At 36.6% G+C, this 27,354-nt stretch overlaps 2 protein-coding genes across 2 annotated transcripts; both read left to right on the top strand.

Annotated features, from left to right (window-relative positions):
* Window positions 1-561: 561 nt before the first annotated feature.
* On the top strand, window positions 562-2,297 carry LOC135779056 (ladderlectin-like). The gene is made up of 5 exons (XM_065289700.2): window positions 562-622; window positions 772-860; window positions 958-1,080; window positions 1,261-1,375; window positions 2,178-2,297. The coding sequence occupies exons 1-5, from the start codon at window positions 562-564 to the stop codon at window positions 2,249-2,251; spliced, it is 462 nt and encodes a 153-aa protein (XP_065145772.1). The 3' UTR covers window positions 2,252-2,297.
* Window positions 2,298-6,257: 3,960 nt separating this feature from the next.
* On the top strand, window positions 6,258-12,750 carry LOC135774910 (C-type lectin lectoxin-Lio3-like). The gene is made up of 10 exons (XM_073813695.1): window positions 6,258-6,283; window positions 6,660-6,748; window positions 6,855-6,980; window positions 7,155-7,269; window positions 7,771-7,840; window positions 11,039-11,106; window positions 11,257-11,345; window positions 11,443-11,565; window positions 11,746-11,860; window positions 12,635-12,750. The coding sequence occupies exons 2-10, from the start codon at window positions 6,698-6,700 to the stop codon at window positions 12,706-12,708; spliced, it is 831 nt and encodes a 276-aa protein (XP_073669796.1). The 5' UTR covers window positions 6,258-6,283; window positions 6,660-6,697; the 3' UTR covers window positions 12,709-12,750.
* Window positions 12,751-27,354: the final 14,604 nt, after the last annotated feature.

Here is a 27,354-nt window from a genome sequence, read left to right as displayed (position 1 = left end):
AAACCATGAACACCGTGTCAAAGCTCTGACTGCCTAAATGGGGTGGTAACATTAGCCTACTTACATTTTATGGTTGTAAGCTTTGTTGCATTACATTTACTTCACCAGCAGATGTTGCTGTGCATTTTCTGTTTGAATGAAACTTCGAGTAATGAACCATTTCAACACAATTGTATTGGAAAGCAATAATGCTTTAAAACGCTTCATTTGGCCATCACAAATTTCTTCTGTTTTGTTTAAATGCCAAGGTGGCAAGTGCCATACTCTGCCATAGCCTACCCAAACACCGCACCTGTTTCCCACCCTAATTGTTTCAGGTGTTTCTTGTTTACCTTGATTAGCATGTGTATAAATACCATTGTGTTTGCAATTTTTATCTGTCAGTTGTTGTGTTGGTTTTGTTCTTGATCACGCATAGGACTCCTCTTTGACATCACACAATCTTAAAATCTGAAAGTGAGGATTTTGACAAAAAGGTGAGTTTTTGTAGCATTACCTTCAACAGTGTCTATTTGAGTGCAGATGTGTCACTTTTCCTGTTAATTCATTTTCAGATTCATCATGGCAGTCATGAGAGCTCTTGTGCTGCTTTTCTTGGTCTTTTCTGTTGAGAGTGCACCAGGTGACCAAGACCCTACACGCAACATTCCAGATTAAATGGCAATAAAAAAACTTTGGACTAACTTTATGTATTGAGTAACATTTAAAAACTTCTACACCGAAAAATAAAACTGATAATGTGATTTATTACTAATTTTATTCTTTGTGTAGCTGAAGAAGACTGCCCATATGGATGGACACCTTTTGGTGTGCAATGCTACAAATTCTTCTCTCAGTCAGTTAACTGGGCCACCGCTGAGGTACTGTTATTCAGAAATTGTTCAATGATACCCAATGTCCTGTCATGATCCAAGAGAACTGTATAGATTTTCAATTAAATTCTTTCTGTCTCTTTAGAAAAACTGTCAATCTGTTGATGCAAATCTTGCATCTATGCGCAATACAGTGGAACACAACTTTCTCCTGAGTCTTGTGTCTGCTACCACATCTGCTTGGGTTGGTGGTCATGATGGTGAAATTGTAAGTCAATTTGCTCTGAAATGCTAATTGTCTGGCTAGTCTGAAATTAATGCTTTAAAATGAAACCTTTGTTTTTATAGATCCCATAACTTATATTGTTACAATATAAATGATATACTAAAATATATTGTAGTGTCAATGCAGCATTTGTAAACTCTACTGTCTCTCCTCACTCATTAGGATGGACAATGGCTGTGGTCTGATGGATCTCAGTTTGACTTTACCAGCTGGTGCTCTGGAGAACCTAACAATTATCAGGGTAACCCTGAGAACTGCCTCGTGATAAACTTTGGCAGTAAGAACGAATCCCATCATTTTACCATCTTAATATTTTATAGCATTTAGTATGAAATGGGCCAGTGCTTCCCAATCCTGGTTTCTGGGCACACCCTCCCAGAAAGTTTTCGATGTCTCCTTCGTTAACATCTGATTTAATTCAGCTTCTTAAGGAGACGTGTTTACCATTTTTGAATAAGGCTGATACGTTGAATCGGGTGTTTTAAATAAGGAGACATCTAAAACTTTCTAGGAGGGGGTGCCCAGAGACCAGGATTGGGAAGCACTGGGTTGGTGTAGTTGTCCTTGTTATGTGCAGAGCATTCACTATGGTCAGATCCCTTTCATTTGTCAATTTTGTTAGGTTGCAGCCTGACTGTACAATTGTTTGAATTCGTTATTATATCACTAATGTACCCATAACGAAAAGGTAAAAATAGAAATTGAAAATTGTTTTAACATTTGTCAGTTGTCCTCCAAGTATTTAGACAATGGGTATCCAACGTTGTTCCTGGAGGGCACCTGCATATTTGAACTCCAGCACACCTGCCTCAATTTTAAACCTTTTGCAACAACACTTGAAATTTAGCTCTGCCTCTCTTTTGTTGATTGCTGAAGTGTTTCTAAATTTAACTTATCCACTTGTGCTTAATTTAAATTGATGGGATATTATTTGGGAACATGCACACCTGTTTAAAATCATTACATCTAACAATTCATATAGTATCAGGGGTCTGAATGCTTTCTGAATGCACTTTCATTACTGCTCTAATATCAAACGACAACCGTAACTGTACTTTTTTTTTTTTCTTATCCCTCAGAAAACCGTTGCTGGAATGATGGGCAGTGTTCATCCGAAATGAGCTACATTTGTGCCAAACCTCTGAGATCGTGAAAAATCTATCGGTTTCAATGTTTTACATTAAAACAATCAAAAACAATTTTGCGTCTGGACTATGTATCATACTTGTTAGTCTGTTTAAACTTGCTTTCACTAGGGTTTTCTACAAAGTCACTTCAGGATAAAAATTCAAATGAAATCAATATAAAACTGCAGAGATGGATCGTAAAATGTAACTAAGAAACATGGTAAAACTAATTGATAGATTTAGTGCCTTTCTCTCATGTCATGAGATGCACAAAGTTTGAGATCCAGAGTCAAATCATTCTGGTTTACAAGTACACTGATCTACCCTTTTCTCATCTTAACTAGAAACTGAACTTACTGGGAAATACTTCAAAGCAAATTACAAAAATGTTACTCCACATTTGACAATGTCATTTATGTCTCCCTGACCTGTCCACCCCACATATGGAAGTGTTTTGTATATTTCTTGTTTTGGACCATTTCTCTTGGTTATTGTAGTCTTATGTTTACCCATCAGTGGTGGCATCTCACAAAAACCTAGGGTACGCTATGGTATAATTTTCTGACCATACAATGTTATCCCAAAAGGGGACCGAACGCTCTAAGTGTCTTCTGTTAATCTGTCTCTTGTGACGAGATCTGATTCTGTAGCCATCTTTTAGAGTTTACCAGAAGCTACGTAATGACCACGAAAGCCGCGTGTTTATATTGTCACTGCTGAAACCATCTACACCCAGCTAAAATAACAAAACAATAAAAGATAATGATGCTCATTTACTGAAATAATGTCTTGGAGGTGTTCATCTGTAGGTTTTTAGGGTTAGGGTTTTTGCAATGTAGTGTTGTCTTTTTTTAATTTGACTCTTTTAAGAAAGCAAAACTGTCATCCTGTGTTAACCCTAAAACGGTGAAACAGTTTTGTATAATTTCTAATTACATTTTAACACAAATTTAATCCATTGGTTGATAAACTTGATAAAAAAAGAAAAGCAATAGGCTAAAAACATGTTTGATAACTGTATTGCTTAAATGATTAGACTAGGAAATACACTTTATGACACTCACATTATTCTGAAAAGAGAGGTGTGAGGGGCCTCCAAATTAACAGAAATTTTGCCTAGGGCCTCCAAATAGCACCGGCCCTGTGCTCAATAACATACAGGCAGCGGCCGAGCCAAGCACGCAACGGTTTTTGATGTTAACAAGGAACTGTGGAACATTCTAATGAAACATAAGTCTGTCAGTTGGATTATCATACATGTGGGAAAGAATGATATTCGGAAAGAGCAGTCTGGGCTTCTTAATAGGGATTTTAATGAACTTTTTGAAACAGTTCATCAGTGGACCTCTCCCAGCCCGATGATGTTTTCTCGGCTACTAATTAGTGAACCACACGACTGCTTTGATACCGTTTACAGGTTTGAAACTTGCCGGCTTTATTTTTCATACAAGTGAAGTCAAACCATGGAGAAGCTTTCTTAACTGTTTTTGTGTACTCCAGCATCTGTTCCATGCGACGGAATATTCTCCGATGCTGGTGAAAGTGTACAAAAAAGAATATATTTTCCTGTCACCAAATGTTTAGCCATTATAATTATTATAAAATTATATGTTTGAATAAAAATCACAGCATTTAATGAATACTCTCCTCCACTCTACCCAGTTGCCATCTGCAACATTACCCAACACCTTGAAAAATCAAACAGATCTCATGCTCAATGTTTTATTATCAACGTGAACACATGTTATTCATCAGTATCTGTGAAATTCACCTACTACATAAATGGGTTTGAAACATGGATTGTAAAAAGAAACCATGAACATCGTGTCAAAGCTCAGCCTACTTGCATTTCAAGTTCATTACATTTACTTCACCAGCAGATGGTGCTGTGCATTTTCTATTTGAATGAAACTTCGAGTAATATATTATATTTGACACGATTGTATCGGAAAGCAATAATGCTTCGAGACGTTTCATTTGGCCATCACTAATTTCTTCTGTTTTGTTTAAATGCCTGGGTGGCAAGTGCCATACTTTGCCATAGCCTACCCAAATGCAGCACCTCTTCTCCACCCTAATTGTCTCAGGTGTTTCTTGTTTCCTTTGATTAGCATGTGTATAAATACCATTGTGCTCGTCATTTTTCTCTGTCGGTTATTGTATTGGCTTTGCTTTGTTTTGTTTCTTAAATTCTGAAAGCAAAACTTTTTACTAAAAGGTGAGTTTTTGTAACATTAACTTCAGCAGTGTACATATGAGTGCAGATGTGTCACTTTTCTGTTAATTCATTTTCAGATTCATCATGGCAGTCATGAGAGCTCTAATTCTTTTCTTGGTCTTTTCTGTTGAGAGTACAGGTAACCAAGCAGTGGCGCCCCCAGGATTGTTTTCATGGGGGGGCACAAAGGGGCCAGCACAAATCTTAGGGTGGCACAATTAAAAAATGTATTATGCCTGAATCTTATGGGCAACAGTTTTCCCTTTGCTTTTAATGCTACTTGGAGTGTAGTTATTCTTATTTATTACTAGTATATGATTTACTAGAGACAACCGTTTGAATTGTGTATTTAAAATACATTATTTTATTAAACTATACAATGTGTTAGTTAACATACTCTAATTAAATGAGTGACATACTTTAGTCCTTAACACGTCTCTAGTCTTAAGTTTTCTCGACGTGGGCACCAATCTTACCTCGCGCTCTCGCTCGCGCTCTCTCGCTCTCTCTCACAAAGACGCGTTTGAAGGGAAAAGCGCGTGTTTTCGGCAATTGCGCAGCCCAATTCGCGTCATTCGCATCCCCCCTTGCAAGGACGCGTCTGTCTGATTGCGTCTTTGCATTGACTTTGTATGTAATCTACTCGCGCGAATCGTTGAACTTTCGTTTGGTGAGTATGCCCCATAATGAATGGAAACCCATTATTCCCTTCGCGGCACCGCAGGCAGCGAGTGCACAAGCGCAGCAGGTACACTGGCAAGAGTAGAGCGAGACCTTCAGGCTATGTGCCGGGCAGGGGCGTCATGCACCCTTTTTTTTTTTAAGGGGGCACAGTGCGACAGATTCTTCAGTCTTTTGGCACTTACATTTCTAACAATCTGAGCGCCCCATGCTTTCATGCAAAAACCTCCAAAATAAATGTGTTGACTAACTTTTATATCAAATACTATTCAATCGGAATAATATTGGCATCATATTTACATCTGAAACGGCATGTTTTCTTTATTTACGTTTTGTTTAATGACTTTAATTGTGTCAATGCATTTTGCAAAACAACTGCATTATCCTATGAAATTAATGAAATTTTAAATCCATAAAGTATATAAACAACGAAAATGACATAAGCTATAGCCACGTGGTTGGTTTTAATGTTTAATAACGATTTAAAAAAATGTTTAGATAAAATGCCACCTTACCTCGTATGTGAGCGTGTGATTCTGCGCCCCCGTGCCCGTGAACTCTGGCGAACTTTGCCGTTGCACCAAGAAGATGAATCTAGAAATCTCTACTAGTATAACGTCGAGACGGTCACATTTTAAACTACACAGAGGAGGTTAACTGCACATTACCGTCCTGGGGTTTGGAAATGATGTGAGTGTTTCTTAGACGTTTTAATTCCTCAGAAAGTCAAAGGAAACAGCAAAGCTCGTGAGCGCTCTCAGACGCTGATGACGCCAGAACAAAGAAATTTAACATGATCAAAACGGCGAAAATCTCCGAAAAGTGACAAGGATGCAGCACAGAAATGATTATATTGCGCATATTAAACAGATTAAAAGACAAGTAACAAATTAATGGATGCTTCTGTGATTTTGAGGTTGCATGAAAAATCCAGTTGGCTCAAAAACCGAGGGTCAGTTTGAATAGGCATGACGTCTGGTGCCCCAGCCCAATTTAAACCCTGACAGTGATTAAGCTTGGAACAATATGCTTTATATAACCTATAATTAACTGAGTTTTACTTACTAGTTTGTGAATTTCTTCTGTAATGCATTCAATGGCTGAACAGGAGCAACAAGGAGAACAGTAGCTGGGGTTGTTCAATACTTTGCAGGTAAAGGTGAGTGGATGGGTTATGATCGTATTCTATTTAACACATTATACAAATGCATATTATTTTTTTACATAGTGCTTTTAGTGTACATTTTAATGAATACATATTACTACTATTATTTAAATATAAAAATCTAAAAAAAAAAACTCATTCTGTTTGGGGGGGGCCACTGGGGGGGCCAGTGACTTTTATGGGGGGGCGCCCCTTGGGGGCGCCACTGTAACCAAGACCCTACAACCAATATTTCAGATTATATTGCCATCGTAAACTTTCGAGAGTAAAGTTATGTGAAAGGATAACTTGAGCAACATTAAAAACCCTTTACACAGAAACATAAAACTGATAATGTGACTTTATATTACTCATTTTATTCTGTGTATAGTTGAAGAAAACTGCCCATATGGATGGACACATTTTGGTATGAAATGCTACAAATTCTTCTCTCAGTCCGTTAACTGGGCCACCGCTGAGGTACTGTTTTTCAGTTATTCAGAAATTGTTCAATGATACTCAATGTCCTGTCATGATCCAAGAGAAACTGATTAGATTTTCAATAAAGTTCTTTCTGTCTCTTTAGAAAAACTGTCAATCTGTTGATGCAAATCTTGCATCTGTGCACAATACAGATGAACACAACTTTCTCCTGAATCTGATTGTGCCTGCTACCACATCTGCTTGGGTTGGTGGCCATGATGGTGAAATTGTAAGTCAAATTGCTCTGAAATGCTGATATTGCCTGGCTAGTCTGAATTTAAGGTTTAAAAGTTTTTTTTTTGTTTCCATAGATACAATAACTTTTTTTTGTTCCAATATAAATGATATATTTGAGTGTCAATGCATTATTAGTAAACTCTTTCTGACTCTCCTCACTCATTAGGATGGCCAATGGCTGTGGTCTGATGCATCTCAGTTTAACTTTACCAGCTGGTGCTCTGGAGAACCTAACAATTATCAGGGTAACCCTGAGAACTGCCTACAGATAAACTTTACCAGTAAGAATGAATCCCATCTTTTTTACGGTCTTAATATTTTATAGCATTTACTATGAAATGGACTAGTTTAAGGTTTTGATACCTTCTTTATTTGAAAATTTTGATTGTACAAAGGTTTGAATTCATTATATCATCAACCTCAAAACGAAAAGGTAAAAACCGGAAATGTAATGTCTTACCATTTGTAAGTTTCGACTGTGGGTCTCCAACGTTGTTCCCATAGGGTACCCGCCTCTATTTTTTTTTTTAAACCTTTTGCAACAGTTGAAATTTAGCTCTGCCTCCTGTTTCTCTTGATAGTTGCTGAAATGTTTCTACACCTGTGCTAATTTTAAATTGATGGGATATTATTTGGGAACACGGACACCTGTTTAAAGTCCTTACAGTTGACAATGCATACAGTATCAGGGGTCTGAATACTTCCTGAGTGCACTTTCATTACTGATCTGATATCGAACTACAGCTGTAACTGTACTGATTTAATTTTTTCTTATCCCACAGATAACAGTTGTTGGAATGATGGGCAGTGTTCATCCGAAATGAGCTACATTTGTGCCAAACCTCTGAGATCGTGTTAAATAAATCTGTTTCAATCAAAAACAATTTATTGTCTGGACTATGTTGAAGTAAATGTTATGGCACTAATATCTGATCATACTTGTTAGCCGGTTTGTTTCAGTTTAAACTTGCTGTCATATTTTCACTAGGGTTTTTCTAAAGTCCCTTCAAGATTAAAATTAAATGCTGTATAAAACTATAGGAGATAGCACGGCATTCTTCCATCTTAGAAATATCTCAAATACGCCATATGCTGTCTGCATCAGATGCAGAGAAGCTTATCCACGCTTTTATGACCTATAGACTATTGTTACTTGGGGATGCCATGCAAATCACGTAAACAAGCTTTGGCTAGTTCAAAATGTCTCTGCAAGAGTGCTTACTCAAAGTATGACCACATAAGCCCAATTTTGGCATCTATACACTGGCTACCAGTTAAAGGAACAGTATGTAGGATTATGGCCAAAACTGGTATTGCAATCACAAAACTTGTGGCTAAAACTGGAACTGCAATCACACAACTGGTGGCCAATACACAACATGACAACATAAACATCAGTTGAGGGCTGCAACACTTTTTAAATGACAATATCCTGGTCAGACCACTGTGGTCAGTGATATATAAGTATTTGAAAATGATTTCTTGATGTCTAGTGACATAAAAGGACCATTTTATGATTGAGAAATTTCTTACATACTGTTCCTTTAAATATCGCATCCATTTAAAAATTACTAATCACCCATAAAGCCTTAAATGGCCTAGCACCCTCATATCTTAAGGAATTACTATCAGCATACAATCCATCACAAACACTGCAAAATTCTGGTCTTTTTAATTATCACCTAGAGTATCTAAAGTTGGTAGATCCTTTTCCTACTTGGCCCCTAAGCTCTGGAATGGTTTGCCATCTGATGTCTGAGAATAATACGCAGTCGATCACTTTAAGTCTAAACTCAAAACAAAGCATTCACATAATTTGTCTAGAAAATATACTTATCCTGCAATAGTTAGCTTGTACGGAACAAAGCATTCACATAACTCGTCTGGGTAATTTACTAATGCCGCAATAGCTAGCCTGTCTGGACCCGAGCCGATATTAAACCACAACACTGTGTGACACTTGCATTACATGCGAATGGCCCCTAATATGCCGTGAAGGTAGTTACAGCGTACAAAATCGCAAAGTTTAATTTTCTGTTGGTCTTAGTACAAGATGTAACTACAAAAGTGTCAAGTTTTAAATAGGAAAAATATTAAAACTGTTTTTTTAGCGCTAAGCTATGCTAAAATGGTAGCGCCAGACCCGGAATACAGCTGAATAGATTCCATAACGGTACGAATCAAATGTTAAACTCTAGGGGAACTGGAAAATGAGCATAAAAAAGTGGAATGTCCCTTTAAGTTATACTGTAACAATCCACCCACAGCCAGGTGTTGTCATGACAACATGAGTTAACCAAATATAAACCAAAAATAAATAAGATTTTTAATTTATTCACAAAACAAATATTACTTTTGCAGTAATGTATCTTACTCGAGCATGGGCAAGACTCGCTCACTTATATTTCCCATGATGCAACGGGAGACGAACGCGTAACTGGAATCAGCTGAATGACCGTAAACACCAAAGATTTACGTTTATACACTTTTGTTACTTCTTGTTGTCAGCTATTTTCTACTTTTTGAAAATAAACAAATAAAAAATTATTGCTATATCTTTTATTTAAAAATAATACACATTTTTATTAAACAATAAATAAGCAACAGTAAATAAATATCATAAGCAGTTGTTTTGTTCTCCTTATCATCAACAAATGTGTAAAACAGTAAGAAAGAAGACTTTACTATTTCACAATACAATCAATAAAGCCACGCCTAATGTAAATTTTCTCGATGTGTGGCACGGTACGGGCAAGCGCTACCTATAGGCAGAGTAGGCAAATGCCTAGGGCCTCGGGCTTGGAGGTGGGCCTCCATCAATGCTAAATCCATGTGCGCCAGTCCATCAATCACTACTGACAGCAATAGACAAAGTTATAAGGTGAGTTCGACTTTATGCTGGGCCACAAGAATGGCAGGCGGTTGACATCAAAGTACTGCGAGAACTTGATATGCAGACTCCTCTGTATGATTTCTCTAATCGTTCTCGCGGTACTTTGATATCATCTGATTGTCAGTTCTTGCAGCGATGCATGAAGTCGAAGAAGCCTACCCTATATGATGAACAACTTTCAAGACACAGCAGTTTACTGTACTTAGCTGAACCGCATGCAAAGACAGTGCAGCACATAATGCAGGTAATTTGAAATTATTGTAATGTATTGTAAAAATAAACTTGGCTTTGTTCTGTGTATCAACGTCATTTCAGAACAGTTCAGAACTTTCAGAACTTGAGCGGTGCAGACTCTTTTGGACACCTTGAATATCAAAATAGTCAAGTTAAAAAAGTTTATATTTAAAGTCAAACAGCAAACAAAACGGAGTTATTAAAGTACCTAAACCATGAAGCATATTTCTTTAAAAATGATGCAGCAATTTAATGCTTCTGCTTAGAATTTTGTCTGTTTAACTTCTAGTAGCAGCTGATTTGTATGATCAATGTTTTATTATCAATGTGAACACATGTAATTCATTAGTATCTGTGAAATTCAACTACTACATAAAAGGGTTTGAAACATAGACTGTAAAAATAAATGGGGTGGTAACATTAGCCTACTTACATTTTATGGTTGTAAGCTTTGTTGCATTACATTTACTTCACCAGCAGATGTTGCTGTGCATTTTCTGTTTGATTGAGACTTCGAGTAATGAACCATTTCAACACAATTGTATTGGAAAGCAATAATGCTTCGAAACGCTTCATTTGGCCATCACTAATTTCTTCTGTTTTGTTTAAATGCCAAGGTGGCAAGTGCCATACTCTGCCATAGCCTACCCAAACACCGCACCTGTTTCCCACCCTAATTGTTTCAGGTGTTTCTTGTTTCCCTTGATTAGCATGTGTATAAATACCATTGTGTTTGCAATTTTTATCTGTCAGTTGTTGTGTTGGCTTTGTTCTTGATCACGCATAGGACTCCTCTTTGACATCACACAATCTTAAAATCTGAAAGTGAGGATTTTGCCAAAAAGGTGAGTTTTTGTAGCATTACCTTCAACAGTGTCTATTTGAGTGCAGATGTGTCACTTTTCCTCTTAATTCATTTTCAGATTCATCATGGCAGTCATGAGAGCTCTTGTGCTTCTTTTCTTGGTATTTTCTGTTGAGAGTGCACCAGGTAACCAAGACCCTACACGCAACATTCCAGTTTAAATGGCAATAAAAAAAACTTTGGACTAACTTTATGTATTGAGTAACATTTAAAAACTTCTACATCAAAAAATAAAACTGATAATGTGATTTATTACAAATTTTATTCCTTGTGTAGCTGAAGAAGACTGCCCATATGGATGGACCCCTTTTGGTGTGCAATGCTACAAATTCTTCTCTCAGTCAGTTAACTGGGCCACCGCTGAGGTACTGTTATTTAGAAATTGTTCAATGATACCCAATGTCCTGTCATGATCCAAGAGAACTGTATAGATTTTCAATTAAATTCTTTCTGTCTCTTTAGAAAAACTGTCAATCTGTTGATGCAAATCTTGCATCTATGCGCAATACAGTGGAACACAACTTTCTCCTGAGTCTTGTGTCTGCTACCACATCTGCTTGGGTTGGTGGTCATGATGGTGAAATTGTAAGTCAATTTGCTCTGAAATGCTAATTGTCTGGCTAGTCTGAAATTAATGCTTTAAAATGAAACCTTTGTTTTTATAGATCCCATAACTTATATTGTTACAATATAAATGATATACTAAAATATATTGGAGTGTCAATGCAGCATTTGTAAACTCTACTGTCTCTCCTCACTCATTAGGATGGCCAATGGCTGTGGTCTGATGGATCTCAGTTTGACTTTACCAGCTGGTGCTCTGGAGAACCTAACAATTATCAGGGTAACCCTGAGAACTGCCTCGTGATAAACTTTGGCAGTAAGAACGAATCTCATCATTTTACCATCTTAATATTTTATAGAATTTAGTATGAAATGGGCCAGTGCTTCCCAATCCTGGTTTCTGGGCACCCCCTCCCAGAAAGTTTTAGATGTCTCCTTAGTTAACATCTTATTTAATTCAGCTTCTTAAGGAGACGTGTTTACCATTTTTGAATAAGGCTGATACGTTGAATCTAGTGTTTTAAATAAGGAGACATCTAAAACTTTCTGGGAGGGGGTGCCCAGAGACCAGGATTGGGAAGCACTGGGTTGGTGTAGTTGTCAATGTTATGTGCAGAGCATTCACTATGGTCATCCCTTTTATTTGTCAATTTTGTTAGGTTGCATCCTGATTGTACAATTGTTTGAATTCGTTATTATATCACTAATGTACCCATAACGAAAAGGTAAAAATAGAAATTTAAAATTGTTTTGACATTTGTCAGTTTTCCTCCAAGTATTTAGACAATGGGTATCCAACGTTGTTCCTAGAGGGCACCTGCATATTTTAACTCCAGCACACCTGCCTCAATTTTAAACCTTTTGCAACAACACTTGAAATTTAGCTTTTTTTTTTTTTTGATTGCTGAAATGTTTCTACATTTAACTTATCCACTTAATTTAAATTGATGGGACATTATTTGGGAACATGCACATGTTTAAAGTCCTTACAGCTGACAATTCATAGTATCAGGGGTCTGAATGCACTTTCATTACTGATCTAATATCAAACGACAACCGTAACTGTACTTTTTTTTTTCTTATCCCTCAGAAAACCGTTGCTGGAATGATGGGCAGTGTTCATCCGAAATGAGCTACATTTGTGCCAAACCTCTGAGATCGTGAAAAATCTATCGGTTTCAATGTTTTACATTAAAACAATCAAAAACAATTTTGCGTCTGGACTATGTATCATACTTGTTAGTCTGTTTAAACTTGCTTTCACTAGGGTTTTCTACAACATCACTTCAGGATAAAAATTCAAATTAAATCCAATATAAAACTGCAGAGATGGATCGAAAAATGTAACTAAGAAACATGCTAAAACTAATTTCTAGATTTGGTGCCTTTCATGTCATGAGACGCACAAAGTTTGAGATCATGATTCAAGTCATTCTGGTTTACAAGTACACTGATCTACCTTTTTCTCCTCTTAACTAGAAACTAAACTTACTGGGAAATACTTTAAAGCAAATTGTCAAATGTGGAGTAACTTTTTTTTTATGTGTCCCTGACCTGCCCAGCCCACCCCACCCCACCCCACCCCACCCCACCCCACATATGGAAGTGTTTTGTATATTTCTTGTTTTGGACCATTTCTCTTGGTTATTGTAGTCTTATGTTTACCCATCAGTGGTGGCATCTCACAAAAACCTAGGGTACGCTGTGGTATAATTTTCTGACCATACAATGTTATCTCAAAAGGGGACCGAAAGCTCTATCAAGTGTCTTCTGTTGATCTGCCTGTTGTGAAAAGATCTGATTCTGTAGCCATCTTTTAGAATTAACTAGAACATCAACCATAGAGACAGAGCGCCGATATGCAAATTTGAAAACCACGCCCACCGGGGGGGAAACAATCCAACCGTCTCCATTGACTTTGTATTGCGAGAGGCTGCCTCCTTGTCATTTCTGGCTTCTAACAAAAAACAGAATAATGCCTAAAAGCTGCTGTGTGACAATATGTACAGCTAACAAGCCAAAGAACCCAGAAATAAGTTTTTATAAGTTGTCGAGCCGTAAAACCCAGCTTTTAAGGAGAATAAAGTGGATCGCCGACTACGTTTCCCCCTAGTGGACGCAGTTCTACTAATAGAAGTACTATGAAAAGTTGCCTGTTTCCACTTTTGTTTCTTTAAACGCTCGTTTTATGCAGGTCGACTGCTTAAAAAAAACTTATTTCTGGGTTTTTTGGCTTTTTAGCTGTACACCTTGTCACACAGCAGCTTTTATGTATTATTCTGTTTTTAATTTTAATCTGTAAATAAGTTTTTATAAGCTGTCGACCCCAAAAACGAGCGTTTAAAGACACAAAAATGGAAACAGGCAACTTTTCATAGTAATACTATTAGTAGACCTGCGTCCAATAGGGGGAAACGTAGTCGGCGATCCACTTTATTCTCCTTAAAAGCTGGGTTTTACGGCTCGACAGCTTATAAAAACTTATTTCTGGGTTCTTTGGCTTGTAAGCTGTACATACTGTCACACAGCAGTTTTTAGGCATTATTCTGTTTTTGTTATAAGCCAGAAATGACAAGGAGGCAGCCTGAGCCTCTCGCAATACAAAGTCAATGGAGACGGTTGGATTGTTTTCCCCCCCGGTGGGCGTGGTTTTCAGGTTATGACGCGCGGCGCTCTGTCTCTATGCCAACACCTGACTTACTAATACAGAGATCAATATCTTAATTTCCTCTTCTGTTTTCGTGCACTTATGTACTGATGTTTTTGTGTTCTAATTGCATCAAGTCAAACAAGCCTATTACATGAGAGCAGCGCTCATCAGACCTCCTACAGGGGGAATCACGCTATTATATATGTAGCAATGTTCAGATGTCCTGTTTTACTAAAAATCATTTTTTTTATGAGCATTAGCACAAACTGTTTATTTTTTTTGAGTGGCCACGTGGCTAGAAAATCATACTTCACCTTATGAATGCATATATAAAAGCATATAAACACTCGCATATACATGTATACTATACAGGATGTTCAACCAAATACCTAATCTGTGCATACTAATGTGAAATTTATACCAATACATCTTAAGTTAGTAATGTTTACACGTACAATTGTGAATAACTTGCATATATTACATGCAAACTTGATGCACGCAATATGGAGTGAATTTTGTGCCATATTTAAACAAATAAACTCAATCTGTTTGCTGGAGAAGGACTATCTGCTGATTGGATTGCATGATCACATTTGTGAGAAAATCATGGTCACATCCAGGCCCGGATTGGCCATAGGGAGAAATGGGAGAATTCCCAGTTGGCCGGTCTGTTTTTTTGGCCAAGAGGACCTGTGTTGTCATGCCACCGGGTTGAACGTTGCTGTCCCTAGGCTGCCAGTACTTATCCAGCCCCACTCGAGTAATTTGCGGGTGCGATTTGTCACAGCTGTTTATGCCGAAGTTGATTGTATTTCGAGTCCAGACCACTTATTGGAAGAGTTCTTGCATTAAAAAAATGGAAACACAGGACGCACTGTTTTCTTTCGCTTTTCAAAGTGATCGTCTGTGAAACGAGTTTTGTTTCAGACGCGCGTATATTTGAGTGCGCTTGTAGCGCAACTAGATTTAAAATAAAGTTGAGCGCGACTTGAAACGAACTGCCTCTAAACGGAAAACAATCTAAATGAATTTTTTCAAAATCTTAGTCATAGATGTAACAATATTTTGACACTTTATTATTGTGTCTCCCAATCATCTATCCATCGACTGCAACTGGTTCAAAACTCAGCGGCTAAACTTCTCACACGCAAACATGAGTCGATTACTCCCATCTTATCAGGCTAACGCTGGCTTCTCGTCTTATTTAGAGTTGATTTTAAAATTGTTTATAAAGCACAGATTAATCTTGCCCCCCTGAGTATTTAACCAGTTTACTCTTCCGTCATTCCCCTTCAAGAAACTTGAGATTGTGTGACCAATGTCTACTTAATAATTTCTCAGTCTCTTTACTAGAATGCATCCAGAAAATGTGTCAAGTATTTAGTGTGAGCAATAACAGGAACCTGCAGGCTCTTATAATGAAACCCTTCAGTCTCCTCAAAAGAGTTCAAAAATTTGTGCCTGTAGTGGACGAATCTTTTCTAAATTTCTAAAAATTCTGATATTTCTTTGTGTCTCATCTATTAATAACGGATAGAAGTGGCTTGATGAGAAAAATCAATGTTTACCTAATTATCATGAGTCAGGTCTGGTGCATTATTAAATGCACTAACATGTAACAGACAGTAGAGGGCGCAATTAATCTAAAATTGTCAGGTTCAGTATCTTTAAATGATATAATTATCCCTACAAACCTTTAACAAAAACACGTTCATTTAATAGTACAATAAAATGTTATACTACCATGACAAAATTGATGTTTGTGAAGTACATTTACATTTATTTATACATTTGACAGTCCCTTTTATAAGGAACTTAGTGCATTACAATATATAAATTATGTGTGTTTCCTGGGATCAAATCCATGACATTGTGCGCTGCTAACACAATGCTCTATACAACAAATCTACAGAAACACAAGTCAATACTATGTTTCGAGCTGTTAAAAAGTTTTTAATGTGGCTAATGGTATACAGAGACTTGCTGTGTTTTATTATTAGTACATTACATGTATCAAACAATCTGTTCAAAACGGAATCATGATGTTTTTTACCTTGTCTGAAATGACAAAACCCAAAACACCAACCACTAAATGCAGCAGAAAGAGTTTAGTCAAGCAGATGCAGAACTGCAGGAGAACAAGCAAACAAATTAAACATCTATTAGAAATTTCCTTTTGATAAAGAATTAAATAACATAAACAACATTCCTGTAATCAATTCCAAATGTACTAAAACAGCATCAGGGATTCTGCTAAATTCTGTTTACTGAAATACTGACCGTCTGCAGTAAGCAGATGTTTTCTCTCAGAGATCCCAGGCAGTCACAGAAAGTGATGAAGAACATCAGGACCCCCACTATCATCAGTATCAGAGCAGGATCAACAGTAAGACACACAAATGCTGTTTCTGCAAAGAAACATAAACACACACATATCAAACACAGAATGGAAAAATATTAATTGATGGTTAAGAACTGAAACTAAAAGACAGATTCGAGATGGTTTTAGGTGTCTATCAGAGCATTATTGCACTTGTAAGGTCTCTTTTATTAACAAGCTCTTGTGCTATTTTACATTACATCGCAAATAACTAGGGATCCAGTATCGGTATTGGGCCCGATACCAAGCTCATGTACTTGTACTCGTACTCATAAAAATACCCCGATAACAAAGACAGATACCTCATGTGACGTAACTGACTGCTGTGAGGAACATCCTTATATTTCTAAATTCTAATGAACAGAATAATATTCTAGATTTAATAGTACACTCTAATATATCACTTTACACTTTCGGCTGCGATTACATTACTCAGTGTTATGTTATAAACCAGGAGTGGGGAACCCTGGGTCATGGAGGGCCACTGTCCTGCAGAGTTTAGTTCCAACCCAAATCAAACACACCTGAATTTCATTTCCAAGTAATACTGAAGACTTTAATTTGATTTTTCAGGTCTGTTTAATTAGGGTTGGAACTACAGTCTGCAGTGCAGTGGCCCTACACTATTTTTTATCGTTTCTTAAGGATTTTTTATTTTTTTACAGTGCAGTCTGTTTTGCACAGATGCTGTTTTGACATCTAAACCTTATCTGTCTGTTAGAGATAATTGCAGCGATATCTGTTCCTGAATAATAAAACATGATTTATTTATATAGAGTAAATATAACATTTAGTTATATAAAGCTGTAGTATAGCATGGGTCTTCAGGGGATCCAGGGACCCTTGAGGTCTCAGGTGGTATTACATTTAATGTCCTTAACTTGAAACATCTCTGTGTTATTATTGGACACACTTTGTGTTGATTTAACACATTGTGTGTTCACCCCTTTATTTTTTGAACACTAAATCAACACGAATGACACATTTAATAAATGGGGTCAGTGGCAGTGCACCAAGATTGAAGACTGTGAATATTTGTACAAGCTGCTTTACACAATGATGTTAAAACAGCATGAGCTATTGTTAATAAAAAAGACCTTACAAGTGCAAAATTGCTACGATAGACATCTAAACTTCACATTCATCTCAACTTCTGGCTTTCCTGCAGTTCTGCGTCTGCTTGACTAAACTCTTTTTGCTGCAACGACTGTTCTGGGTTTTGTCTTTTCAGACAAGGAAAAAACATCATGCATCATTTTTTGAAGGCACTCTGGTTGACTGATTCATTGTACTATAATAATAAAACACAGCATGCAAAGCTTGAAAGAAAGTATTGAGCCGTGGCTGTGTTACTGTAGCTTAGTGTTAGAGCATTGCATTAGCAGCACACAAGGTTGTGGGTTTAATCCCAGTAAACACAGATACTGATATAATGTATATAATGTAATGCACTGTATTGCTTTTGGATAAAACCATCTGTCAAATGTATATATATGCGTATGTATGCACTGTAAAAAACATATTGTGAAATTCACAGTAATTAACTGGCAGCAATTGACAAGTAACTTACTTTAGAAAAAGCACAGTAAGTTACTTTTCAATTGCTGCCAGTTAACTACTGTGTTTTTTTTCTATAGTAAGTTACTTGTCAATTGCTGCCAGTTAAATACTGTGATTTTTTCGTACAGTAAGTTACTTGTCAATGGCTGCAAGTTAACTACTGTGATTTTTCCGTACAGTAAGTTACTTGTCAATTGCTGCCAGTTAAATACTGTGATTTTTTCTATAGTAAGTTACTTGTCAATTGCTGCCAGTTAAATACTGTGATTTTTTCTATAGTAAGTTACTTGTCAATTGCTGCCAGTTAAATACTGTGATTTTTTCGTATAGTAAGTTACTTGTCAATTGCTGCCAGTTAAATACTGTGATTTTTTCGTACAGTAAGTTACTTGTCAATGGCTGCCAGTTAACTACTGTGATTTTTTCGTACAGTAAGTTACTTGTCAATGGCTGCCAGTTAACTACTGTGGTTTTTTTCTATAGTAAGTTACTTGTCAATGGCTGCCAGTTAAATACTGTGATTTCTTTTCCACAGTAAGTTACTTGTCAATGGCTGCCAGTTAACTACTGTGATTTCTTTTCTACAGTAAATTACTATTGTCAATGGCTGCCAGGTAACTACTGTGATTTCTTTTCTACAGTAAATTACTATTGTCAATGGCTGCCAGGTAACTACTGTGATTTTTTCCACAGTAATTTACTGGCAGTCATTGACAAGTAACTAACCAGAGATTATATATTTTTAATATATAGTTCATTGTGGTTTTCCCTACAGCATTTGATTGGTTAGTTATTTTCTGTAAACATTCATCAATGTTAAAATAAAGTTGTAATGGCCAGCCATAAAGGTTGAGTTACAATTATTTAAAAACTCAAGATTGTTTAAAGAAGGAAATACAAAAAACAAATCTAAAACAATATAAAAGTCCAAGTGTGTTAAAAGTCCAAATGTGCAAAGTTTCCACTGCGTATATAAAATCCAAGAAAGTGATATCCAAAGTCCATAAAACGTAACTGGACAGGTAAGCCCAAATACACAAACTCCACACATCAGCAACCGCTTGTTTTAGCTATAGCGTCAGCTAACCATGTGCTCCTGCTACTTCCTTTTATACAAAGTTCCATGTCATGTGACCCCTCACATGACAGGCAGACGAAGCAAAATAAAAGACATACACACATAAAATAGCAAAAGGATAAAATGGCTAAGAAAACACGTAAAACTAATTTAAACTCAAATATACATAAGTCACAATATAATGAGTGGTAAAACATGTATCTTGTGTGATCATGTCACAACGTTAATGATCTAATTTAAATATGCTAAATTACAAAACAATACAATAAGTTTTCTGATTTGAGGGAAAATGCTACTGTTTCACAGATATTTACTTAATTAAAAAAATGTTTTACAGTCAAATACATTCAATAAATGCATGCTAACATTTGTAAAATAACATTTTAATTTGGATGAAAAAGTATGAATTCCCAAGAAATGTATCTTAAAACATCTTAAACTTTTGTTACAATCTAAAAATAACTAAATATAATTCAGTTTTGTAGATATACAGGACAATCTGTAAATAAAACAAAATTATTAATTATCAATCAATTTTTTATTACTGTGAAGTATAATAACTGAAATGCAAAATAAATTTATGTCTACAATATTTTCACTCCAAAATAAATAGTTCTAGTGCACAACACAACCATTGATTCTAAAAATGATTCTAAATTCAGAATCCTAATTTTACAGTGTATAAGTAACATTAAAATATGTCCAAAAAGGTCAGTGAAACCATACCACATTGAGTGGACTAGTTATCAGATGTTTAAGTGAATCACCAAAACGTGACTCCAAACAATGGACCTTTTCCTATAGATTATGTATCATATATGTGAACAAAGTTATTTATTAAGTTATTTCACTTTGATGAAACTGTGCAAATTTATTTTCTGTGTGCAGGTTTAACCACTGGTAAAACTCTAATGGGCATGACTGCTCTCCATTCAGAGGGCTCATGTGTTTTCATGTCTCACCAGCATATGGCCAGTAAGATGATTTCAGTGTAATACTGTTTAAAGTATCTATTAGCCTACCATGTGTATTTTCTCTAAAATTAAATATTTAAGATTGTTTTTCATAAATTAAGGACATAAACACTTATGTTAGGTTCGTACAAGAAAAATATTTTCTTACGTAATATCGCCAACAACACTCTTAGGTGGCTAAACAGATCCTATCTAAGCCATCATCTGTGTCCATATTCCAGTTTATTGTTAAAACAAGCGCAGGCAGATTAAAAAAACAGCTACAATCAACACTATTAAAACCGTACTTGTGTGTGGCACTTAAACAGACATACTGGGTGCATCCCAATTCAGGGGCTGTGGCCTTCCAAGGCCGTATCTGAAGGCAAATGACATCACTGGGCCGTGACGAAGGCTGTCACAATTCATATAAAAGCCTCTTACTGTGGCGTTTTCCCCACTGAAACCGAGTTAGGGCTGTAACCCTATATAGCTTGTCCCATTAAAAAGACCTGCCTGATTATGCATCGCGACATCGCGATTCAGTGTTTCATGCGCAGCTTGTGTGTGTACTATGGCGTTTTGGTCGGTAAGAGAAGTCCTTAGCCGTTTCTCAATATGCGTTCTTGTCTGTACTTGTGTTCTTGTGGACTTGTGAAACGTCATCAGTCGCGGCCCAAGTACTGTTCCAATTCAAAGTTCGCATCAAGCCCAAGTTCACATAAAATCCCCGGATGTGTTCTTGATCCGCCCATTTTATCGAGGATGCATCAGAGGAGACTTGTGTGGACTTATGACAGCGAAGTTTCCCAGAATGCATTTCGCGTCAGGAGTTCGTTCTTCCGAGTCTGAACTTACAAGTTCGAACTACGAAGGACACAAGTCCGAGTTCGGCGTACTTGGTTTTGAGAAACGGCTCTTATAAATATTCCTGTAGACATTTCCTGGAATAGCGTTTGCAATGCTAGCCTACTTCTTCTGTAGCACAAAGGGAGTTTCTGCACGAGAGCACTGTTGTGTGTTGCGTTTTGCTTTTGTATATTTCTAAGGTTGGTGAATTTTACATACTGTTGGATAGTTTAATCTGCATCAATGTGTTATACTTTCTAAAGTAAAATAAAAAATCTGCCACCATATTTATTTTTAAAAGTCTGACAGGTCTCAGCTTTTGTGTCCCAGTGACAAGCGTAGTGGGCGGGAAAAGCAAGTGATGCCCCCGTAGGCTAGACCGTCTCATTTCATTTCACTCCGTGGTGTTTAGAGGCTGCTGCCTTCAAATATTGAGCCTTGCCTTCAAAGTCCGCGGCCTTAAAAGGATCCAGACCCTGAATTGGGATGCACCCTCAGTTTGTTCAAACTAAACCAGTGCTCACACAGCAGGCATTGGCCAGTTTACTGAATGACAGTCATATTAACCAATTATACTCAAAGCAACATGACGAGTCAGCCAATACAATTTGGTAACACTTTATTTCGATAGTCCACTTTAGACATTTTACTAATTATAAGTAACTTTGCAACTACTTATCCTACCAATCTTTACAGTATTAGTAGACTGTCTGCTTAATATCTATTCACACTTTATTGTGATGATATTGTGATAAGTATCTTTGCAGGTGCATGTCAACTTATTCCACTTACCCTAACCTCTTCCCTAACCCTAACAGTCTACTAATACTCTAAGGACAGTTAGACAGTTAGGAGAGATATTTGCAAATTAGTAAAAGTTGGTTGACATAGTTGAAAAGTTACTTATAGTTGTATAAGTATTAAGTGTAACCTAAAATTTATTTCAGTGTAGTAGCATATTAAATGGAATGTTGTGTGTTCCATATTGTAGACAAAACAATAATCATAGTGAACTTTCTCCTTTAAAGAAATAGAAAATAAATCTAATTTGTCATTACTAGCATAATACTTAAAATAATACAAAATCAAATATACTTTAAAATGTTTTCCCAACAAAGATTATTGAAGAAATAATTTTCTTCAATTCATTTTGTGTATCCTGAATAAGATTAGACATCAGCATGTTGCTAACAAAAATTGTTGTTGACTGGACTTAAATACATTTATGAGTTTGCACAAAGTAAAATGTGCTTTAACACATCATGAAGTTTGATTTCTCAGAGTTTTTCAAAATAAAAGTCAATCGGGTTTAAAAGTCAGGAGTTCCTGTCGGGATGAAAGTAACACTTGTTACTCTTCTCCCACTGCCAATACGGTTGCATTATGTTGAAAATGTATATTTTTTTATTTGATTTAATTTGATTGTGTTAAAACCGTTAAAAATGTTTGTTTTTTCAACAATTCAAGTTTGTACTGTCAGGTTGCTTTAGAAACATTTTTATGAAACCAAAATTTAACCGAAAATACATATAAACAAGATCATAGTCATGTTTATTTACTAAAAACAAGTGTAACACAAAAATCTATCTTGTTCTGTTCTGTTTCTTTTGAGCCACCTGTGTGTTACTTTCGTCCCTGCTGACAGAGTCGAAGGCCATTTTGTTTCCAAAATTTCACCTGGAATTCATAGTCCACACTTGAGTTACTGATCACAGCAAAATATATCTGTCTAAAACATTATCTTTTAAAATTAAGTTTTTCTGAAAAATTGTACTTTCGGTCCTGCTCACCCCTACTGTGAGTCTCTACAGTACAATGTTGGTTACTGTGAGTCTCTACAGTACATTGCTGGTTACTGTGAATCTTTGCAGGATATTTTATTCACTGTGACTTTCTACAGCACATACCTTTTTACTGTGATATTTACAGTTTTAAAACACTACTGTAATTTCACACTGAATGCACTGTAATCCACTGTGAACTTTATTACAGTTATTTGCTGTGCATGAACACAGTTAATTACTGTAGATTTCACAAGCATTTTTTACAGTGTGGCATTTCTGCATTGTGTCAGAGATGTTAGCATGTTTCTTATAAGATCACTCACAAACATTATTCCTGAACGATTGTTGCGTGCTATTAACTTACTGTTGTGTGCAACACTTTTTGTCTACCTCTTCGCATTTTGTCCACTTTCCTTGCTGTAAAAAGAGACTCTTATGCCTCCTTAGTGTTAAGATGCTTTCTGAAGAACTTGTAAACAGAGCGAAGAGAAGAACTAGGCTTGTGCATGCTCTATCTTGCACATGTTTAACAGGCGTTCCCTCCCTGGAGCAGATAGAGTGTTGCGCATGTGCATTTTTTTTAAGTGGACGGGCGGTTCTTTTAAAAAAATCGGAAAAATCTTCCGCTATACCTTTACGTTTCTACGTTAATGAAATAGACAAACGTAAAAAAATTAAGATGATGAATCACATCATTTTGAATTCTCTCACAGGCTGTTTATAAAGAAAAGACTTTGCAAACACTTAGATAAAAAATACTTTGATGATCAAGTCTGAACAATATGATCAAGTTAAGTTGGATTTCTCCACTGCTATTTAAACAACATGGCACTGAACGTTAAAATATGCTGGGCTTAAAGGTGTATGATTGGGCCAAACTCTGTAAATAGTTAAAAAAGTTGGATCGACTTAAAAAGTTACTTCAACTGGTAACAAATAAAAATAAGTTTTCTCAACGTATATATTTAAGTACTGAGCCGTTAAGGGGACATTGAAGTAAAAAAATATCTAAAGTTTAGTTTCCCGTGCTCAAGTGATAGTTTCACGTGCGCACGCAAAACTAAACTTTATTTAATTTTGCTCCATGTCCCCTTAGGGGCTCCGTATTTACGTGGAGACCCGGAGGGCGAGTACAGACAACAAGAGACACGGCACAGCACTGCAAGACTTCAGGTGCACACACGTCAAGGAAAGACTCACCCACTGCACTACACACACTTCGGTGACTTTATAAGGTCAGTACTCCACACCGGCGGGGGTTTGAGGTCACTGACACGGGCAGTGATCAACTGGCGTTGTAGAGCTCACAATTCAATATTCGGCAGACCTATGAAACTTCGGCTCGCCCACCCGTCTCGTCATCCACGGCGGGGCAGCTAATCCATGATTAAACACTCCAACACAGGTATTTGCATCCGTCTTTAGTTATCACAACAAAGGTAAACAATCCGAGGTACTCACTACTTCTGTGGTATTAACCTCCTCTTTTCTTCGTCTCTCTTTCTCCCCAGATAACTCACCAGACGCCCAGCAATGCTGTTGTGGCTCAGCCCTGAGGTCGTCTTCCCACACAGCCTTCAATACAACACACACACGACTGGTAAGTACATATCTCTTCCAACTTCACTTTCCTGCCTATACATTTTTTTCTGATCTTATCTTTAAAATCTTTAAAATATCTCTGAAATTATCTTTATAAATTACTGAACCTTTCTGAAAATTTCTCAAATAAATAAAAGCATTTATAAATTAAATTTTGTGCATTGTGGAGTCACAATTTTAGTCATGTAAAAAGTAAAGGTTATTTTAACAATAAAACTAGAAAACTATATTGTAGGGGATTTACAGTCAATACCCATTGATCAGTGATGATAAATGAAGACCAGAAGTCAGAGATGAAATTAATAGAAGAAATTTTACTGAAGACAATCCTTTGCAGTTCACTCCACAGAAGTCAGCCACAACACCCAGCAAGGAGTTCGTAAGCCACTCTGCCCATACATTACAATACAGAAGTATTTGTACTCTAACAGAAATAATAAAACTACGTCATTATGTCGAAAGTCATGGTTCTGATTGGTTAAGCTGTAGATAAATGTAGGGAACTTCCACACATGGACATCCAGTTCAAAGCACATTTATTTTGTTTAATAGTCGGACAGCTAGAAGTCCAAGTTTAGGCACAGAATGGCCTGTGAAGGCCAAAGGTAATACCATCTTTAGTCCAACCTTTCTCAGAGCACTGGTTGTTTGGGAAGTGTAATAAAACATTATAATATGAAGTGCTTTCTCACAGAAAACAAAAGTTATATATATATATGTGGCAGGAAGTAATTGTTTCACTTGTGATTTTAACATTGAGAAACATGCTTATTTCTTAAGAATGAAGGATTTACTGAAATTACTTCAATGTTAACATGTTAAATAACAAAAATTATGATGGATTAAAAGCCTCCCTCTCATGTTATGAGATGTCACAAGATGCATGTGTGAAGTTTGAGATCGTAATGAGATCATGAGTCAAGTCATTTTGCTTCCAAAGTACACTGATTACTATATAAATGTATGTGTATACAGTAAATGAAACTGCTCACAGTTAAGAGCATTACAAACAAGCAGTGTTGCACATGGTCAGGTTATTTACTGGTAGTAAACTTGGGGCTTAAGACATTACAAAGACACATTCATTGACACTTTAGGAAATGCAAACCAGGGGCCGTATGTATAAAGCTGATCAGAGTAAAATTTGAGTCTTAAAGGCGGGGTGCATGATCTCTGAAAGCCAATGTTGACATTTGGAATCACCTAAATCGATTTGCCGGGGGGATGCGTGGGATTTCCCCCTTTCTGGTCAATGTATCTCTGCCTCTGCTTAATTATTTTTATCCCCGGTGGGGATAAATTTACCCCCCCCCCAAAGTGATCAGTGCTACTACACTAGTGGCGAGACGGATCACAAAACTTATCACGGAACCGTGGTTTGATTAAAGTCAATTTTATTTTAAAATGCGCTACTTTGGCTGGCTCTGATACAGCTGCCGCGCAGCCTCTCTGTATTCACCACTCTGCAGACTTGCTCAATGTCCCGCCCACGGCACTATCTGATTGGTTACACACCGGGTTACACCTCACGAGTCATAGCCTATCAACACTTGCGAGATGGCTGTGGATCTGTGTGTCAAACGAAGGAAGGCAGCATATTCAGCAGCATATTATTCAGCATATTAATAAAGCGGGAATAAACATCACAATCTGATTATCTGTTTATGATGACAAGCAGAGTTAGTGTCCCAGTCACACCACTGAGAATGGCCGAAGTTACACATGATAAATGCCGATGAGACGTTTAGCGAGGCGCGGGCGCGTCCAGTCCGTGACTAACGTAATGCATCTGTCTTTTCTATCATTTCACTGTAGCACAGTATCGAAGTGTAACTTAAAAGTTAACGTTATTACTTTAAAAGCAGCAGTAAACTGTTTCTACTGTAATGGTTTAACTTTGCAATCAATCCGTTGTTCAGCAAAGGCTAGCCTAGAGAAGTAGCCTATTAACCGAAGTAAAGTGTTGTAATGTGAACTGTCAATGCGATAGAACAATAAAATCCGAAATGGACCACACACTGTCATCGCTAGCCTTCTGAATCAAATAGTATGCATTCATAAATAAGTGTTTTGACATGAGTGGCAATGGCATTATCCATATATTTTTGCATGTTTTCTCGTTGTGCATGATCACAGTTCATATGTGTGTGGAAAGATAAGCTATTAGAGTAAAAATATTGCGTTAGGCTGCTTCATGAGTTAATAAGAAAAAAGATTTTACAATTCCTGCAAATGCAGTGATGAAGTTCATGTTCTCATGATTTATTTTTATGAATTAAAATGTTTTGAAATGTGCTGTGGACAGAGACGCATTCATTTTTTTCTCTGTCGCGCAGGTTATGTTTTGAAAGACGATGTCCTGTAGCTCATGCACGGCCCCACTTTTCAACAGGCCCACCTAAAACTATTCTTTTTTTTAAAAAACTACTTTTACTATATTCTAATTTTGTCAAGAATTTAAAAAAATTGCAAATAAGCTTAATTTCTGATAAAATAGTCTACATGTTACCAACTGAAGTAAGTTTTTTAAGTTGAGCTGCTTTTATGTTTTACAGTTTATGACAGGTAAATAAAATACTATAAAATGTAAATAAAATGTACAATAGCATTATTAACCAAACAAAATTACATGAAAACTGATATAAAAAATTACAGTGGTGTTAAAGTGGAGAAATCCAACTTAACTTGATCATCTTGTTCAGGCTTGATGTAAAAATGTAATCAAAATGGTGCAAAATTGTGTAAAAATAAATGCATGTACTTATTTGTAATATTGTTAAACATTTCGTAAAGCAAATTTATATTAAAATATTTAAATACTAATATAATTGTAATGTCTTTATGACTCATGAATGTATCGTTTGTCACATGCTGCTGTGACCATTGCCGGCTTGCTATTGGCTGATTCAGATGTTAAGGGCCATTTTAGGTTGAAATCTTCACAATGCACACAA

This window comes from Paramisgurnus dabryanus, chromosome 1 (assembly GCF_030506205.2).
Source record: "Paramisgurnus dabryanus chromosome 1, PD_genome_1.1, whole genome shotgun sequence".
Taxonomy (NCBI): Eukaryota; Metazoa; Chordata; class Actinopteri; order Cypriniformes; family Cobitidae; genus Paramisgurnus; species Paramisgurnus dabryanus.
This window is presented reverse-complemented; position numbering and strand designations above follow the sequence as displayed.

What these genes read in the sequence shown, in the direction of transcription:
- LOC135779056 (XM_065289700.2), top strand. Translation starts at nt 562, where the DNA reads ATGGCAGTCATGAGAGCTCTTGTGCTGCTTTTCTTGGTCTTTTCTGTT. An exon ending in TTCTGTTGAGAGTGCACCAG is followed by an intron (nt 623 to 771) that starts GTGACCAAGACC and finishes TTCTTTGTGTAG; the next exon opens with CTGAAGAAGACTGCCCATAT. An exon ending in TTAACTGGGCCACCGCTGAG is followed by an intron (nt 861 to 957) that starts GTACTGTTATTC and finishes CTGTCTCTTTAG; the next exon opens with AAAAACTGTCAATCTGTTGA.
- LOC135774910 (XM_073813695.1), top strand. Translation starts at nt 6,698, where the DNA reads ATGAAATGCTACAAATTCTTCTCTCAGTCCGTTAACTGGGCCACCGCT. An exon ending in TGTGCCAAACCTCTGAGATC is followed by an intron (nt 7,841 to 11,038) that starts GTGTTAAATAAA and finishes ATTCATTTTCAG; the next exon opens with ATTCATCATGGCAGTCATGA. An exon ending in GTGGTCATGATGGTGAAATT is followed by an intron (nt 11,566 to 11,745) that starts GTAAGTCAATTT and finishes CTCACTCATTAG; the next exon opens with GATGGCCAATGGCTGTGGTC.